This window comes from Macrotis lagotis, chromosome 7 (assembly GCF_037893015.1).
Source record: "Macrotis lagotis isolate mMagLag1 chromosome 7, bilby.v1.9.chrom.fasta, whole genome shotgun sequence".
Classification (NCBI taxonomy): domain Eukaryota; kingdom Metazoa; phylum Chordata; class Mammalia; order Peramelemorphia; family Peramelidae; genus Macrotis; species Macrotis lagotis.
The window spans coordinates 40346840-40367076 of record NC_133664.1 but is presented as its reverse complement, the minus strand read 5'-3'; the positions used below and the strand labels follow the sequence as shown (position 1 = coordinate 40367076).

At 36.0% G+C, this 20237-nt stretch overlaps 1 protein-coding gene across 2 annotated transcripts in view; it reads left to right on the top strand.

Annotated features, from left to right (window-relative positions):
- NPHP3 (nephrocystin 3) overlaps positions 1–20237 on the top strand; it is a 45746-nt gene that overhangs the window by 13088 nt on the left and 12421 nt on the right. Inside the window, exons 6-19 of one of the 2 annotated variants that reach the window (XM_074195823.1) lie at positions 480–640; positions 4259–4415; positions 6348–6422; positions 7568–7747; positions 8922–9025; positions 10191–10305; positions 11295–11438; positions 12251–12348; positions 13530–13632; positions 14076–14158; positions 15444–15582; positions 16714–16878; positions 18514–18608; positions 20019–20141. In XM_074195823.1, the coding sequence (XP_074051924.1) occupies positions 480–640; positions 4259–4415; positions 6348–6422; positions 7568–7747; positions 8922–9025; positions 10191–10305; positions 11295–11438; positions 12251–12348; positions 13530–13632; positions 14076–14158; positions 15444–15582; positions 16714–16878; positions 18514–18608; positions 20019–20141 (1742 nt within the window). Of the gene's footprint in view, positions 1–479; positions 641–4258; positions 4416–6347; positions 6423–7567; positions 7748–8921; positions 9026–10190; positions 10306–11294; positions 11439–12250; positions 12349–13529; positions 13633–14075; positions 14159–15440; positions 15583–16713; positions 16879–18513; positions 18609–20018; positions 20142–20237 lie in introns of both variants that reach the window. The other variant, XM_074195822.1, reaches the window with a different exon arrangement.

Sequence of the window (20237 nt, the reverse complement as noted above, 5' to 3'; positions counted from 1 at the left end):
TCAGGACTCAAGGCATATTAATATACCATTTTGTCCTCGATTCTGCCATGATATTCCATATTACTTCTGTGACTGATGAATGTTATTAAGTATGGTGAATTTAACTTTTATATTTAGGATGACCTTAATTTTTGAGAATAAGTTAATCTAGTAAATTTTGTTATTTCATTTACTTGTGATGGATGGATGGATGTCCACAATGACCCCAAATGACTAATGCATATGGTGCTCATTTTGTGATATGATAGGATTTAGAGCTGGAAAGAGCTGCCTCATTTTACAGATGAGAACACTGAGGCCAAGGCAGAGAAAGTGATCACCCAACATCACACAGATTGTGACAGAGCTGAATTGGAGCCCAGGGTCATAGGACTCCAAATCCTTTGTCCTTTGTGCCACTTAAATAGTATGGAATCTTACTTGAGCCTTGGCTAAACTTTAAGAAACTATTCTTTCATTCTTCTCATTTTTGCTATTAGGACTATTCACCCAAACTCCAAAGAATGTGTGAGACAATAGGATACTTCTTTCATGCAATTTATTTTCCAATAGAAAATGGAAATAATTACTTCAATGTAAGAAAATGGGAAATTGAGAAGAGTTCATTAGTTATTTTGTTTATTCATTTGACTTTACCAAGGTAAGTATAATGAGTCTATGGTTTATTATTAGACTGCATTTGTGTGAAGTAAACAGATTGCTAGAAATGAAACTTAAAATTTGCATTCTAATTTAATATGCTATTTTAAAAATGTTCTAATGGGCTCTTTATTCAGTTCACTAATTCAAATCATCAAAGTGTGCTTACTCATTCATCTTACTCAGTGTATCTTAAATTCATTATCTGTATGGGCTAATGGCAATTTAATTTTTTGGAGTAAGAATTTAAGTTTAAATCACTTTCTTCAATTTTTTCCTAAATAGCTACATGTAAAATGAAGCACATTTCAAATATAGCAAGGGAACTCATTATTTAAAAGAATCCTCAGACCTTTAAAATTAAATTTTATTTTTGACCCTCCTTTTGCCTACTTAATAGATTGGTTTTTGTATACTAAGTTTTTGGTTTGAAAGCAGATCATATATATTTAGAAATGAGAATCACAGAATATCAGAAGGTTTTTAATGATTATCTTCTCAAATTCATTCTCTAGAGCAGGTGTGCCCTCAAAACCTATTCATGCTATATCATTACATTTTATTATTATACCCACTGGTAATATATGTTATATTATAGTCATAAATAACTATTAAATTCTGTATGTGGCCCTTGACAAGTTTTTTTTTTTTTGGTTTGATGCATCCCAGAAGAGCTAAAAGATTAGATACCCAGGTCTAGAGAAAATTTCTAAGATAACATAACCCAGTAAGGTTATCCAGTTTCTGTATGAAGACTCCCTTCAAGGTGGAACTCTTACTTTTTTTATTTTTTTGCAAGGCAATGGGGTTAAGTGATTTGCCCAAAGTCAAACAGCTAGGTAATTATTAAGTGTCTTAGGTCGAATTTGAACTCAGGTTCCCCTGACTCCAGGACCAGTGTCTTATCCATTGTGCCACCTAGCTGTCCCAAGCCTTACTTTTGAAAGTAAAGGCAGTCAAGAAGAAATAGGAAAATATAGATGTTTCTTTGCATGTTTTTAAAAATCTAGATTTTGTTCTCTGTGGTCAAGGGATCTTAACCTGAAGCCTGAGATCTTGATTTTTAAAAATATTTTGATAAGCATATTTCAATACGGTTGGTTTCCTTGGTTATCCTATGTTTAAAAAAAAATCTAAGAAGGGGCCTGTAGATTTCAGGCAGTAGACTGCCAAAGGAATCCATGACACCAGAAAAAATGATCAACAGCAGCATCTCATAGGAGTGGCCTAAGACAGTGTGCTTACCCTCATAGGAGATGTTCAGGCAAAGTCTAGGTAGCCTCTTATTACTGTTTCCTTTAAGAAAATTTCAGTTTCTATGTGGATTGAATGAGAGGGTCTTAGTAGTCCTGTCTAACTCTAAGATTCTGGGGATTCCCTTTCTTTAATAATTTCATTTAATAATTCCTTCAATATGTGGAATTATTTTGTGGCTTGTTGTACTTTGTGTTAGTGGGGGAGATACTGTTAAAGTGAATAATTTACTTCTGCTATTTTGAGAATATCAGGACTTTTCCTGCTTCTCTTTCTTGATCATAAGAAGTCATTTTTAAAATTAAAATTGAGCTGTCAATTCAATATATTCTATTCAATCTATTCAACCAGTTCCCTAATCAGGGTAAATATGATTAAATAAAGAGCAAGTAAAAATGGCCAAAGAAGAAGGAAATGGAGAAATGACATCCATAATGATAGCAAAAGTCACATTTTCAACTGAACAAATGATATTTAGTACTTATGGCAGGGCACTGCACTAAAAACTGAGCTTACAAAGACAGAAATGAACCATGTCTGCCTTCTAGGAGCTTACACTCTATAAGGAAACTACAGCTGGGACACAGCTGAGTATAAAACTTAGGAGAAGCTTCAGGGAGCATCTGAACTGTTCTTTGATGGATGATCAGTATTCTGAAAGACTGAGCTAATGATGAACCATCACCTATTAAATATTTCCTAAAGGCAGAGGACAGCCTGCCCTCAAGGAGTCACCAAGGTCTGTATTTGAGCAAGTCATCTAATTTTGATTGGAACATAAAGCATGTAATGGAGAGCAATATGAAATAAAATCAGAGAGCCAGATGGTAGAAGACTCCAAGGGACTCATTATAGTCTGCATTTTGTAACAGGAGCCACATTAGATTGTTGAGCTAGGGAGTACAGGCCTGCAACTTAGGAAGCCAATTTTGTTGGCTGTTTGAAGAGACAAGGTTGTAATCATCTAGGCAAAAAGAGACGAAAGCCAAAACTAGGCCAGTAACCATGTGAATGGCAAGGAGACAATGAATGTGAGAGATGTCTGAGTAGAATTGGATGCAGCTAAATAAATAATAAAGCACTTGGGTGAGAGGGAGGACTGTAAAGCTGGTGCCTAGGACAGTGCTGGTGCCCTTTAAAGAGATAAAGAACTGTGGGATGAGGGGCAGCTAGGTGGCGCAGTGGATAAAGCACCAGGCCTGGAGTCAGGAGTACCTGGGTTCAAATCCGGTCTCAGACACTTAAGAGTTACCTAGCTGTGTGACCTTGGGCAAGCCACTTAACCCCATTTGCTTTGCAAAAACCTAAAAAAAAAAAAAAAACCTGTGGGATGGGGGATAGAGGATGAAGGGAAAGTTGAATTCAGTTTAGGGCAGGCTGAGTTTGAGATATCAACAGAACATTGAACAGACAGAGAAGTCCAGGAGGCACTTGAATGCAAAAGATTAAATTTAGGAGAGAGAGAGAGAGAGAGAGAGAGAGAGAGAGAGAGAGAGAGAAGCCTGGCATTATGGGTATCATTTGCATAGAAAGAATATTTCAATCTGTGGGAGTAATTGTGACCATTATTGGAGAGAGAGAAAAGAAGCCAGACAGAGCTCCATGCTCAGGAGATAGGATATGGATGGTGAACCAGGAAAGGAGACTAGGAAGTTAGCAGACACATGGGGGAGAGAAGATGGTCAGCACCCCATGGCAAAAGGCGATAGTGAACGGTATCATCAACACTGTCAAAAACTGCCAAAAAAGGAGATCAGTCAAAAAGATGATTGAATTTGGGAATAGTCACAAGTTTCCTTTAATGACCTCTCAGAGAGATGTTTTCTTACAGGAGTGAGATTGGAAGCCCAGCTTCAGTGGTTCAGAAAGTGAGAACATGTTGAAGAAATGGAGGCACTTAGTAGATGCTGTCTGTGTTGATGGATGAATCAGTCAACACACATTTATTATGCACTTCCTTTAAATTTATGCCAGACACAAGTTGAGTTCTCTACGGATTTAAAAAAATAAAAAAGCAAAAACAGCCCTTGCCCTGAAGCCACTTCATTCTAGCAAAGAGCAATAAATAGAAATGACATTGGAATCATAGTAAATCAGAGCATGTGAGATAATTACAGAAGAGAAAGGGGAAAAAATCTCCTCAGAGGGGATGGCAGATGAGATCTGTCCTTGAGAAGTCTTTAGGAGAGTCAGAAGTTGGGATTCTTGACCAAGCCAGAATAATTAGAGAAATGCCCTTTTTTGCACCAGGGACCTTTATGAATAGTCTTTATAATCAAGTCCATTATTGCAACCTAAGTTGATTGATTGAACTGTTTGCTGCAACAGTGTAATGTAGCACAAGAAATGCTGATTTCCAATCTAGCTGTTTGTTGGAGGACTGTGAAGAGGCATTTTTGAAAAACTCGGAAGGAAAGCCTCGATTGATCTATCATCGCTTGGGGGATGGCCAAGTCAGCTCTGACTCTGTGCAACGGTTGATTGAACAAGTTTCTTACTTAAACAAGGCTAACAAGGCCAAGGTAAAAAAAAAATTTTGTTTTTGTTTTTGCTTGGAAATGGGGTTAAGTGACTTGTCCAATTATTAAGTGTTTGAAGCTGGATTTGAACTCAGGTCCTTCTGACTCCAGGGCACTACCTTACTGCCCCATGGCCGAAGTAAATTTTAAAGAAAACTTGACCCATGTTTGAAAACCCACTGTGGATATGGTGAGAGGCAGAAGACCTGGACAGCCAAAAAGTGATGTGGGTCTATGACCTGTAGAATTGTCATTAGTTAACCACCTGAATGGGGATTCTAGAGCATAGGCAAGAGAAGCATTGTATGACTGAGAGGCGAAAATGGTATCAGTAGGTAAATGTGTAGGCCAAATTGCCAACTTATTTTCCACCCACAGAACATTGGAATCCAGGGCAAGTTGAGGGCCTCGACCACCCCTACCAACACCTGCACTGACACAGAAATTAAGGAGAAAGGACCATTTTATGCTCCATGTTGTGGGCTGCTTTTCCAGAAACATACAAAAATAATAAAAAACTGATAATGATAATATTATTTATGTCTAACTCCATCCCATGAACTAGATGATGATGATGATGATGATGATGATGATGATGATGGTGATGTGATAGCTAATCTGTGATGCTTTTAAAGTTTTCAAAACGCCATGTGCATTACATCACATTTGATCTTCAGAAGAACAGTGGCCTGATAGGTACTGATATTAACCCCATTTTGAAGATGAGAAAACTGAGACTTAGAGAAGTTCAACAAGATGTAAAGTAACTTGCCCAGGATCATGCAACTAGTCAATGACCAAGGAAGTATTCCCACTTAGACATTCCTGACTTCAAGCCCAGCTCTAGCCATTGCACCACCTAGCTTTTTCTTTGATCATGAATGATTGTATGGCAAGTAGAGTGTCCATTTTAATTTGAAGAGACTTGTGAATTTTATTATGTTGATATTAAAGATAAAACTGAAGACTTCTATTGAAAATTGAAGAGCTAGAGAAAAATTTAAACATGATCAGATGCAAGACTTTTTCTTTAATTACAGCTTTTTTAGAAATTGACTGTGACTTATAGAATAAAGAAAAGCCTTAATAAATTGAAGAATTTTATCCCTAATTGTACTTATACTATAAAAGTATCACATTTTTTTCCATTGACCTTTCCAGTGTCCATATATTAGAATTAGGTATAGCATAGTTAATTTACTATGTCCTCAAAAGGTTGAAGGTTATACAGGCAATGATATTTGTTTAAAGTATTGTAAAAATTAAAGTGTGATATTCTGAATAGTACTAACTAGAATTACAGATTCATTTTAGAAGGCATCATTTTCTCATGGATAGCCAGTTGGTTCTAGAGCCAGGAAGTGCTGAGTTCAAATCCCTCCTCTGACACATACTGGCCATGTTGCCCAGGTCACATTACTGACTCCCTGATGTTCTAGGCAATCCCCCTACAGTGTCTCTAAGAGTATAAGTTACAGCAATGTGGCCAACCTCTACTGGGGAGCTTCCTGTACCATTGAAATCATAAGTATAATCCTTATTCCTCTTAATAAAAAGGAAGAAAAGGAGCAAAAATTAGAATAGCTATAATAATTTAAAGATTTGAAAGTAGGATAAATTTTCATGCTGGTGGTTTTTTGGTGGCAGTTGTTGTCCTTTGTGCTCATAGAGTGCCAAAATGCCATAGCACTATGCGGTGTGCCCAACTGTGATTGATCAGACCATATGAGCTTGGAAGGTTCTAGTGTAGGTTGAGCACAAATAGACCTTGTGAACATTTGGAGTGGAGATGACTCTAAATTTGTGCATCTCACATTTCTTTTGAGCTTTTGAAATTCTGGATTAGATGATATTTCAAGTTCCTTCCTCATAATTATAAGTCTGATGTTCATTAAGGAATTCAGTTCTAAAATATTCTGTATCTCAATTTTTCAGATAATTGACCACCAAGGAGAACCTTCAGAAGGAGTATATAAAACTTATAATTACATGGAAAAAATTATTAAACAGGTATATGGGATTACAGGCATTATATTTAAGGCTTGATATTAAATATTCTAGGCAATGATTTTCTATAAATATTGTTGTTCAGGAGAAAATCAGGTAAGAGGGTTATTGGTTTTGTGTTTTTTTTCCAATCTTTTTAAGATAGAATGATTCATCTCTCCTATTAGAGAATGCACAGTACATTCTTATGGTTTTTATCCATGATATTTACTTAGTGACTATGAAAAAGTATTTCCCTTACCTAGCTCATAGAATTGTTTAATATTGCAACAGCTATGAAATACTTTGCTATCTTCTATTGAAAAGTATTATATTAACAGTAGTTTAAAAGTTCTGCCTTGAGGTCATTTTACTCAGAGAATTTTCTGAAATGCAGGTAAAGTAGTTATTTCTGTATTAGCTTATATGATATTTAAAAATCTCACATAGACACACAAGAAATTAGATGAGAGAATTAGAATCCTTGATTTAGGAAGTTTAAAAAAGGCTATATTTGAATCTCCCTTTTATTTTTTTAAATAAATACTGACTCTCCTCTCTATTTTCCCCAGTTTAGATATGCATGCCTACTCACAAATTCACTCCCACTCTGATTGATAGAGGACCTTTGATCTGCTCCATTTCTGATATGGGTCACTTTGTTCTTCCTTAGTCTATATGGTGGCCTTTCACTTTATGAGGTTCACCATTTTAATGCAGAACATAGTGCAGACACTTGATCAGCATGGCCCACTGTTCAGAGATGCAATAGCCTCAGCCTCCTGGGGCACCAGAATTATAGGCATGCACCAGTATCTATCTTTTATTGTGAATTAGAAAATTTGTGAGGTCTTAAACTAAGGATTAATTGTGACTAGAAATGTTTTCTGCTAAGTCAAAGACTGAACTTCAGGTTGGTGAAACAAATAAAATTCATTTAAATTCATGGATCATGCTCTCTTTAATAGCTGAACACACTCAATCCAAAATATAAAAACAGTCTACCCCTCCCATGCCATTAGTGAGACATTGATGTCAAGTCAGAAAATTGTCCTAACTCACTAACTAGAATAAACTTTATAGCTATCTTATTTTTTTTAGACCATGAATTATATTAACAATGGATCTTCTTCCTTTTTGTTTTTATGTGGCTATTCTCTCTTGTTTAGGATATATTAGGCTTTGAAAACACAGAGCAGGAAATGAAAGTTTTGGACAATGAAGAGAATTCTACCACTCCAGAAGAAGATGATTATGGTGACGTTTTGTGGGACATACATGATGAACAAGAGCAAATGGAGGCTTTTCAGCAGGCTTCTAATTCAACATATGATTTGGGATTTGAGAAAGTAAGTCCTTAGCTATATTACAGAGACAAAAACAGTGGCTTCGTTAAGTAAAAAAACCTTCAAACTACATTAGTCAGATCTTTTAGGCTGTTTATAGATTGCAAGATATATCCCTAGGGTGACATGAAAGACTTGTAATCATAAGTGATAAGAAGACATATTAACCATCAGGCTCTGAGCTTCACTGTTACTTTATAGTTTGAGGATTTAAAACACATACACTGAAAACAGAAGCAATACTAATATTCCAGAAAGACTATGGAGGAACTTGAACCCAACCAGGGTGTTGAAGAATTAGTAGGATTTACATAGGAATAAGGAGAAGTCATGACCTTCTAGATGAATGGAACAACTTAAGCAAAAATATAGAGGCAAGAAAGATCAAGGCACATTCAAAGGACAGTGAATAGGCAAGCCAGCCTGGAGTGAGGAGTTCACATTTGTAAGGTTGGAAAGGTAAATGGGAATCCAGTATTGAAGGCCTTGAATGCCAAATTGAATCATTAAAAGTGTTTAAATAATGGAATGACATGATTTTCTTTCCAATAACACTCATATTTCTTCATCATGGATCTGAAATGAGTCTTTTCTTGCTCTTGTCGTTAACATTTAGTTAGGGAATATTGGCAAGTAATTTAAACAACTCAGTTTTCTTTGCTGTAATTAAGAGTAGATCTTGTCACATAAGTAATTGGAGTTGTTACTGGGATTTATGAGATAAAGAATATAAAGACTTTTGTATTTTTAGAACCCTTCTCATTATCAAAATTATTTAAGAGTCCAATCAACTGCATCACTCTCTGTGAGATTCCAGGAATAGAACTTTAGGCGTTGATTTAAAGTACCATGCCAGCTAATCATTTTACTAGGGCTTCAGGAAACTTCTAGCCATATATTGTTGGCACTGAGCCAGCTGCAGTCTTGTTTTATTTTAATTTTCTATCAATTATATTTGGATTCTTTCCTTTGAATATAAGTATACTTAATCAGCCACTATGGATAGAGATCCTAGGAAGATGTACTATCTAAAATTAGGATTTTTAGGTCATTTCTTGGATTCATTTCTTTATTCTTTCTTTGTTCTAAACAGATAACTGATAGAAATATCTTTTCATGTGCCATTAGCAGTGTTAGAACCCTTACCACTTCTATTTTTTTCTTTGTTTGTTCATAGTATTACCAGCGATTAAATGATCTTGTGACTGCAGCAGCACCTACCCCACCCCTTCTTGTATCTGGAGGACCAGGCTCTGGGAAATCACTTCTTCTATCTAAGTGGTCTGAGTTCTTTGCTCTTGTTTTCTTTTTCTTTTTTTGAAATCTATCTTTCGTTTTTGAGTTTCACCTACGTAATTAGAATTAGACTCAACACCAACTCTGGGTTCAACTTTGTCACTGAAGTACTTGTAATGTCATTGGGAAGTTGAGATCTACATGGAGGAAGTGACAGATAAGTGACACCCTCAGTGGCATAAGGACATGACTATGAAGTGCAAACAATATTTGCATTTTGGGGCTTTGGAGAACATGGGAATGAACAACTTGTGGGGAGTGCTCACATAGATGGTGAAGCTATCCCATTCTAGTTTTGATTTATATTTCATTGAAAATTGGGACAAAATTAATGATGGCAAAATTAAGAAATGGATGATTAATATTGACTTATTAAAATGATATTTGGTGCCTTGTCTTTTCCTTGGAATTTTAACATTAACCAACAATTTTTCTATGGTTTAATTGATTGTGACTGAACAAGATATCATAAGAAAGGAGTCTGTCGGGGCAGCTAGGTGGTGTAGTGGATAAAGCCATGGGCCTTGGAGTCAGGAGCACCTGGGTTCAAATCTGGTCTCAGACACTTAATAATAACCTAGCTGTGTGGCCTTGGGCAAGCCACTTAACCCCATTGCCTTGCAAAAACCTAAAAAAAGAAAAAAAAGATAAAAAAAGAAAGGAGTCTGTCAGAGTTATTATTTTCATTGCACCACATAGAAAGTTAAATTTTTTTTCCCCAGAACTTTTTAGTCTAATTTGTGTTTATAGTCAGGAAATACTTAGGTTATCTCTTACCACAGAAATGCCTTTAGTTCATTTGAAAAACGTGTATTTTAAAAGGTGATTATTCATTTTAATTGTACTTTAAATTCTAATTTAAACAACCCTGACTGGAAACATTCAGATAGTTGCTTCAATTCATAGTTGAAATGACTCTGTAATGAAATGATTAGTGATCCAAAGAACTCCTAAATTTTATAATCCCAAGAAGATAAATTTCAGACCAAAGATAAAGATTGTGAATGCGAAACAACTGACAGATTGATGACAATTGATAAGATGTCTTAGTGTGGATTAAGATGCTTAAAAGATTCACTTAAAAGATTTTTGGAGACTGGCACACCTAGTTTTATAAACTTTCTCAAAAAACACTTTGTCTTTTCTACAGGATTCAGCTGCAGCAAAAACATTCTCCAAACACACTAATTCTGTATCACTTTGTGGGGAGGCCTATGTCCACCAGTTCAGAGTCAGCCTCCATAATTAAACGGCTGACTTTAAAGGTAAACCAAAACCTTTTTTTTTCCCCATGTGAGCAAAATCCTTATTTCAATGTTATGGTTCTCATTAGTTTGTAAGACCCTGACAATAATTTAGGTATTTTCAGAATGATACACTTATTTCAATTTGATTCGATTTTTTCCAATTACATGCAAAGGTAGTTTTCAACATATAATCATTTACAAGTTTCTGAGTTCCACATTTTTCTACCATCCTCCCTTCCCTCCCCATAGCAGTGAATAATCTCTTAAACATTGTACATGTACAATAATATTTAACATATTTCCCTATTAGTCATGTTGTAATAGAAGAATTAGAACTAAGGGAGAAAAAAACATGAGTAAGAAAGAAAAACATAAAAGAAGTTTTAAAAAATGAACTTCGTATATTTTGCTTTTCAGTCAGACTTCATAGTTTTTTTTCCCCTCTAAATGTGAATGGCATTCTCCATAACAGATCTCTCAGGATTGTCCTTGATTGCTGAACTGCTTGAAAGGGACTGCTTCCATCATAGTCAATCATCTCACAATGTTGTTGTTAATATGTGCATTGTTTCTTGTTTCTGTTCACTTCACTCAGCATCAGTTCATACAAGTCTTTCCAATCCTTTCTAAAGTCTGCCTGCTCTTAATTTCTAACAGAACAATAGTATTCCACCATTTTCATATATCATATCTTTGACATCATCTATCATTGTTCATCCATTCCTCAATTAATAGGTATTCTCTCAAATTCCAATTCTTTGTCATTTCAAAAAAGAGCTGCAATAGATATTTTTGAATATGGAAACATTTATTTTGAATTTGTTAATGGATAATTGTCATGGCTGTTTGAACTTATCCCTTTCACATCTCTCTTTTGGTTTTTACAGACAGAAATATCTTCTGCTAGCCTTCATAGTCTGTACAAATTATGCAGCAGCAGCTAATTTGTATGTGTACATGTGTTCATGAACATGTCCATCGATGTCTATATGTGTCTCTTCTTACAGCTGATGCAGCATTCCTGGTCAGTGTCTGGTTTAACACTGGATCCTGGTAAACTCCTTGAAGAGTTTCCACGATGGCTAGAAAAACTGTCTGCTCGTCATCAAGGAAGTATTATCATCATTATTGATTCGATAGATCAAATCCAGGTACTGTTACAGTTTTCTGTCCATAACCTTCTTGATAAACTTGAAATAATAAGAGCCTCTACTTTTATAACACGAGCCTCAGAGAACCAAGGTTCAGATCCTGCCCCTACCTGCCCATTGTCTATGTGAGGTTGGTGGTACCCAGTTTCCTCATCAACAGAATGAAGAGCTTCCAAAACAGGACCTGAGGTTCCTTCCACCTGTAATTCCCTTTGTCCTACAGTTTACAAAGCACATGACCCCTAAGACCCCTGGAGAATGTAGTGCAAATATTACTACCATTTTTTAAGCAAACAAATGGAATCAAAGACAGAGGGGACTTGTCACACACCTTGGAACTTGTAGAGTCTGGACTCCAACCTGTGACTTCAGACCCTGAGTCTAAGGCTCTGCCCATTCTCCTGTGCTGCTTTTTCTGGAAAAGAATCAAAAGCATTGCCAGTAACAAAAGTAGCTGCATTTCTATTCCATTGATTTTATAATTTCTTCCTGGGAGGGAAAGCCAGACAGGTTAAAGATTATTGTTGTTCTGATGTGCTCCATGATTAAAATTAACTTGCCATATTTTAAACTAAAAGAGTTTATATTTCCTTACCATTTGGCTATAGATAGAATCTATAGAATCTGATGGTATCTACCTTAGAATTCTCAATATGGAAGGTATTACATCATTAACAAGAAGCATGCAATAGAATTTTTGGTATGATTATTTTAAAATAGTAGAGTAATATTGAATGATAACTTTTTCCATTTTGATTAATATTGAGAATGTGATTCTCAGTGAGATTGAATGTTGTTTTTGTATTTTCAAGCAAGTTGAAAAACACATGAAATGGTTGATAGATCCCCTGCCCGTGAATGTGAGAGTAATTGTGTCTGTGAATGTAGAAACCTGCCCCCCGGCATGGAGGTATGATACTAAGTTTTTTCAGCTATCTAGCTATAAATATGTAACACTGTTATATATCAATTTTTAAAACTTGTCCAGCCATAAAAGTTCACTAACCTGCCAAGAAGAATTTATGAGCTTTCTCCTTCCCAGCTTCATCTCTAATATCCGTCTTTATTTCTCTTCCATCTTTATTCTTCTCGCCCTTTATAGTGTCCCTTTTGGCTCAATGCTCTTGCTCCTTTCTAATCATTCCCACAAAGGCCCAATATTTTCCTTTCTGTTTTCTACTCACAAGTAACACCAAGATGCAGTTAATGTTACCAGACAGTATTGCCTGCAGTCCATATTCTGCCATCATCTCATTTTTCTCTTGCCAGGGCTAATTTTTCACCCATCAGTGGTGAGTGTCAGTTTAAATATGGTTATTGAATGGTGGGCACTTAGTCAATCTCTCCTACTTTTAATGTTTAAGAGTAAAATTGGTGAACATTAAATCTGATGTATTTGGTATTTTTTAAAAAATACTAAATATCATCATATGTGTTTTCAACTATTAATGATAGTCTTAAATAGGGAAGTGACATTTTTGTTTGAGGACCCTGTTGGATCCATCATTCAAAGAAAGGAAAATGGTGGGTTTTCTGTAAAAGTGAGGATGTGAGTGTAGAGTGAGAGAATCCATGGGGACCAAGTTAGCAAACTTGAGATTTTCCATAATTCAGACTCCCAACTAGATACCAAGCTATATCCTGCAATAGAAGAGATCTCAGGCATTCCTGAATGATAATAGGATATCTTAATACCTCTCACTCTTTCCCTAAGATCAGTGTCTTAATCCTAGCAGGTGCCCAATAAATGTTTAATTAATATAGCTTTAAGCTACTGTATAGAATATTATCTTCTAAATATGCTGTCCTTTAGCAATATTGTATTTATGCTGTTTCATTTCCTAGTATTGTGTGTGGTTGTGGGAGAATTTTTTAAGAGCAATGATATAATTATGTTGGGGGAAACAAACAAAATTAACATTAGTTTATACTATCAGTTGTTACTAGATATATTTCATATATTTCCAAAGTAGAATAGAATTTCCAATTCTCATCAAAGATTTTAATTTTTTTGCTTATAGATTATGATAGTACAGTATGTGATTAGACCAGGATATCATTTTTTTCTTTTTTTTTTGTTTTAAATATAAGGTTGTGGCCAACACTTCATCTTGATCCTTTAAATTCAAAGGATGCAAAAACTCTTATTACTGCAGAATGCAATTGTGTAGATATTAAGTTGACAAAAGAACAGGTACGTACTTTAATTTTAGAAGATATAATTCATTGTGTTTCAGTTTTTTTAAAGAAAATGATGTTTAAACTGAAGATAAGAACTGCTCACTATCACAAGTTAAAAGGAGTTTTAACCACCACATGACTGAATGCAGTGAGATTTAGTATCCCATACTTTTGTATAATTGGAAATACAAAGGCTTTACATATGTCTGGGTACATGGTCTAAGCCTCCCCCCAAAAAAACCCCTTCCTCTACCTCCTTTATTGTATAAAATCAGGAACTTTGTCAAATCTGAATGTATTTGTCACCTTGATCAAGATTACACAGCCTTGTCCATTGTTTGGTGATGTGAAAGCCTCAGCAGTTCTGACTGCTTCATTTCAAATTGGATTTTGTGTTTTGTTTTGTTTTGTTTTGTTTTGTTTTGTTTTGTTTTGTTTGGAAAATTGCTGCTCTAGGAAAAGAAACTAGAGCGACATTGTCGTTCCGCCACAACCTGCAACGCCTTGTATGTCACTCTTTTGTCTAAAATGATAACACGGTAAGTTGTGGTTCTTAAAACTCTCTCTAGCATGTTTTGTTTTGTCTTTACTGAAAATCCATTTCATTAGCATGTAGATTTGGGGAGCCATCACCATCCCTGTTCATGAGGGGAAGGAGGGGGAGGGTCATTGTTCTACTGTAGTAGTAACTGCAGAGTACTAGGGAATTACTAATAGTCTATGTGGATGACTGAACCCTGAGGCTAATAATTAATGAATTATCAGATGTTATTCAATATATTTATCTAACTTTTTAGTATTAACTTTTAGCCAGGTAGAGGATTGCTCTTGAAAAATTGTTTAGCATAGTGAGCCACACAGGTAAACACCATACACAAAGGGTAACTGGTCTCAGCTTCTTTGTTGCAAAAGCAGATCTCTTTGGATCTATATAGATGCTATCTTTAATTATTTTCATAATCTTCTTAAAATAACCTTAAAATATTCACATCTGAACTTTAAATTCCTTCAGTGATGAATTCTTGTCCTTTTAAATAAGGAAGCAGATTTCAAGTTTAATGATACCTTATCTACTTAGTTGTATGTCCTTGGGCAAGTCCAATTATCCTTTACAGTTTCCTTTCTGTAAAATGAGAATCTTTTAGACTAGTTCTTGTTGTCTGGGACCCCACTTTTTCTAATTCTAAAATCACCATTCTTGGTGCAATCTGAGGAAGGTTTAAACACGACACCCTCCAGGGATTATCTGCTAGAGACTTAACCCTACACTGTAACACAGGGCTTGACTTATCACAAAATCAAGATCTAAGCATCATGGAAAATAATATTTTTTCCCATTGAAAATGTGGATTTGTAAAGACAGATTTTTTTAAGCATCCTTATAACTTCTTGCATGAAGAATTCTATATACCAGCTCTGATCATGAGCATCAGTAAAAAGCACAAATACTGAGCTATACTTTCAATTCATATTTGTAAAAATTGTTCACTGCCTCCAGGCTGATTTCTTTCAGACTCTAACCCCCTGGCTCACTCACAAATTCTGCTAGTGTTTATTTTCATAGTGCCTTGAATGCTCATTTACATCTAGGAATCCAGACAAAGCCCTCTTTTTAAATGTCCTGCCTAGCCCCATACCATGATCTTAGTGATTTCTGCTATTATCTGTTAAAGATTTTGGGTAGTGAGCTCTTTTCTGAATTACTATAGTTTATTACCAGATTTTGTCATTTGAAGGAATGAGATCTGATTTCCTTCCCAGAACTAATGCTTACTTTTTGATGACATGAAAGGCAGTTTACACCTCTCTCCTATATTTTAGCAGAGCTGGAAGAGCCAGCAACCTAGATGAAATCTTGCAGCAGTGTTTCCAGTGTCAGGATACTGTGTCATTATATAGGCTGGTGTTGCGATCAATTCAGGAGTCCATGGAAAATGATAAAGAGAGAGGCCTAATGAAGGAGGTAAGTAGACAGTGTCATAAAAGCATTTAAAAAATATATATATATATACTTTGTTTGGGGTGGCTAGGTGGCACAGTGGATAAAGCACCGGCCCTGGAGTCAGGAGTACCTGGGTTCAAATCTGGTCTCAGACATTTAATAATTACCTAGCTGTGTGGCCTTGGGCAAGTCACTTAACCCCACTGCCTTGCAAAATCTAAAAAATAATAATAATAATAATTCTTAGCTATTCTTTGTCTCATGCTTTCATTTTTAAATTGTCATTAAGACATTTCATGTTGCATGTCAGCAAATCACAATATGCCTGCTTGTTGTGGGAACTTCTTACAATTTGATTCAATTGGTAAAACATCTAATGTCCCTGTTGGCCAGGAAAATCCATCCGCCCCAGCTAGACTTCCATCTCACGATATTTCACTTGATTCTGCTGATCTGTAGAAAGCACTAGCTGCATGTGATGAGTCAGGACCGGGCTGCTCACCTCCAACTCTTGCCTCTGCATGAATGATTTGGGGCGGGGCATTCTTTGCCCCGATTTTACGCTTACCATGGATGTTTCTCAGCTGCTTAGCAGACTGTGAGCAGGCTTACAACCTCTTAGATCTTTGTGAAATCTGCCCAAGTGGAGACAGACAGGTCTAGATCGGCCTTATTGAAATGTGCAGGTGGCATGATTTAGATGAACCTGGCTGAACAGAAGAGGAGCTACCAGCTAGCTTACATCTTAAAAAAAATTGTATTTTTAGACTCAGAAATCTATCATATCTCTCTCTATAAATACTCACTTTTTAGGAAAGTTAATATTAAGGTAACTTTACTCCCTTTGCAGTACATTTACCATAACTTTGGAAATATTGCATTTTATTTATTGGGAATTTTTGTTGAACTTCTTTTTTTCTCTTTGTACATATAATTCATATTATAGTATAAGACATTTTGTATCATTTAATTTCTGTTTGTAAAACAAAATTCCTTGATGGTGACTTTGGATGCTTTGTTGATCTATGAGGGGAAATCAATGGAATTGGTTTTTTTGAATAAACAGTGCTTGAGATTAAGGATTTCTGCCACCGTTTTTCTCCCTTATTTAGTCGGCTTCAGAGTCTTGATGCCAGTCTGTTTGCTCCATAGATCCTTTGCCTGGTCGGTGTCAGTCACAATGGAGTGAGTGAATCTGAACTGATGGAGCTTTACCCTGACCTGTCCTGGTCAGTGCTGACATCTCTTGTCCACAGTTTACACAAAATGTGTTTATTGACATATGGCTGTGGTTTACTCAAGTTTCAACACCTCCAGGTAAGTGGTCTGCTTTGCATATTTGCCAGAGTGCCTTTTGCCTCTAACTTTCAATACATGTAAAACCAAAAGTGTCTGGTGGAGAGCCTCCAATGTGCATGTCCCTGAGCTCCGTTCTAGGGGAGAATCCAAAGATGAATGAGCCTAGTGAGGCCATCACATGTAGGGCTTGGAAGAGCAATAATGAAAGAGCAGTTGAGGAGGCACAGGTGCTCAGAGCAAGGGGAGATTACTTCCTATTGACAGATCTATAAGGAATCAGGGAAAACTTTGTCAAGGAGGTTGCATTTGATCTGAACCTCACTGTATGGGGATAATTTGGTTGTGCAGACCTGAAAAGACAGATCATTCCAGTCAGAGGGAACAGTGGGAGTCAAGATATATAGGCTTTACAATGTGGAACTTGTTAAGACTGGAAAAGGAAAGTATTGGGCCTTAAATACCAGGCTAAGGAATAAAAAATTTATACAGTAGTCATCAAAGATTCTGTAATCCAGGAATGGGGAGAGGGAGGCCACATTATTAAAGCTGTGATTTAGGAATATTAAATTTAAAAAGGCATTATTATTTGAACAAACTTTAAAGGGAACTATATAGAGCCTGATGTCTAAAATATCTGTTCTATTTTATCAGATTTTATTTGTGTAGAATGTAAATATATTCCTGACTTTAATATCATTTCTATTTTTATGGGTTTTTCATTCTCATATATTCTGCTTATGAATAATCTCATGGTTGATATCTATTACAAGGAATGTGTTTTTGTATTATATTCATCTTTTTTTTTGGTTTGTTAATCTACTCCGTGTTGATTCCCAGCTTTGCCTTCTTTATTTTTCAATTTCATTTTTAATGCTTCCCCTTCACTGCACCTGTGATTTCATTGATGTAAGGAACTCCTGGTATGGAAATTCCCTCTGCTGATGCAATTAGTAACTTGTTCACAGCTCAAGAGTTGCATGGAACATTGAGAGGTTAAGCCTGTGTTCTTATGTGTAGATGGTATCAAGGACAAGAACACAGGTCTTCCTGTCTTCATAGAAGGTCTTCTGTATATTACATATATCTGAGATCTTTCATACATGATTTAAAGTTTGAATTAATCCTTTCTTTTCCTAAAATAAATGTTGAAATGGAGGTAGTGTATCGAAAATCATTATTATACAGCATTTAGTTTTTACCAACAGACAAAAATACAGCTTGGTAACTATTTACTACAGTATGACAATGATGTATTTGGAATTATAATTCCCTTAAAAACAAGATTCCATTGGGCAGCTAGGTGGCACAGTAGATAAGAGCACCAGCCCTGCAGTCAGGAGGACCTGAATTCAAATTTGACATCAGAAACTTAATGACCTAGCTGTGTGACCTTGGGCAAGTCACTTAACCCCATTGCCTTATGAAAAAAAAAGAATGGAAAAAAAGATTCCATGACAGATGTGTGTCAACCAATCAATAAGTATTTATTAAGCACCTGCTGTATATCAGGCACTCTGCTAAGCACTAGGGATGCAAAAAGAGGCAAAAGACAGTTCATGCCCTCATGGAGCTTACAATCTAAGGATGAAGATAGCACAGATGTAATATGAATATCACTTAATAAAATTATATAATTTATTTATTTTTTCCTAGGCTTGGGAAACAGTGAGATTAGAATACATGGAAGAAAGTCAAGATATTTCTACCTATAGAGAAAAACTAATACATTATTTCACCTCACAACTAAGGTATTTCAGATCTTCAATTTGACCCTTCTTTAACTTCTATTGTGAACTGTGTGTAGCAACATCATTTTTTTCCCATGTGGTTTTATGGTTTAAGAATTTGTTAGTAGAAAATAAATTCAGATCCTCTCCTTACCCTATAAATATCAAAAGAATCAAATTACTGAACCTCCCAAATATGTCTTCTTTCCAAGAACAGGAAGCACACCATAGTTAGAGTTCATCTTTGTAGTCCTAAAGTCTGTCCTTCACATCTTGCCTCTGACACATCCTGGCTGGATGACTATGGGTGTAACTTAACCTCTCTGTGCACTTGGGCATTTTCAAAGACCTTATTTTTTTTTTATGAGTTGCTGATATAGTTTGATAACAAAAGATTTCCATGCCAGAAATTTACCACATGAGTAAAAATGAGTGGTTCCTAGATCTGGAGCTCAAAGAGATTGCAGAGACCATCCAGTTGGATCCCTTCATTTTACAAATGAAGCAGTTATATGAGAAGAAGAAAAGGAAGGAGGAGGAGGTGAAGGAGGAGGGGAGGTGGAGGAGGAGGGGAGGTGGAGAAGGAGAAGGAGAAGGAAAAGGAAAAGGAGAAGAAGGGGAGAAGAGGGGGAGGAAAGAAGAAGGAGAAGGAGAAGGGGGAGGAAAAGAAAGAGGGGAGAGGAAGGGGAGGAAGAAGCCTTAATAAGCCTCAATATTTTTTATCTACGTATTTTTTTTTTTAGTTTTTGCAAGGCAATAGGGTTAAGTGACTTGCCCAAGGCCACACAGCTAGGTAATTATTAAGTGTCTGAATGGCAGATTTGAACTCAGGTACTCCTGACTCCAGGGCCAGTGCCACCTAGCTGCCCCAAGCCTCAATATTTTGATGAAGAACTAAAATCAAATTTAAGACAGGGAAATTTTAATTTGGCAAGGACGATATTTTGGTATTGAATTTTTCCTCAAGCTTAATAGTTAAAGAAAAAGTATAAGATTGTGTTTTATATTACTGAAAGAGTTTGGTTTGGCTTTTCTTTTTTCTGTTTTTCTGTTTCTAGTGATCTTTGATACCCTTTTAAAAAAAGTTTTATTGGTGCCTTTCATTTTGACATTATAATCATTCCATTTCTGGCATTTTATAAAAATCTTCTGGATTGGCTTTCATTCAGGGTGCAGTCAGTTACTGGGGTTGCCTTGGTTTTTGTTGCAAGAACCATTAGGTTCAAGTCCCAGTGTTATCTTAATTACTGGCTAATATAGTGAGGCCATGATTCTAGGCCAAAGATTTCTTTCCTTTAAATTCATATCCTTCACTGCCTCAAAACCCCATGACTTCATCATCATGCTACTCCTTCCCCTGATGCATTGGAGCCGTTCTATATACATCATGTTTCGTATTTCATTGAGTCTTCCTCCCCTTTCTCTCTTTAGTAAAGCCCGAGTGACCTGGAGGTGTGCAGATGAACTCCCTTGGCTTTTCCAACAGCAGGGTAACAAACAGAAGTTGCATGAATGTCTACTCAACCTCTTTGTGTCTCAGAATCTTTATAAAAGGTGAGAAAAGACCTCAGTGCATTAGTTTTAAAAACAAATGTGATTTAAAATGATTATCATTTTTGGCAATTAGGGATTCTATTAAATAAATCACAG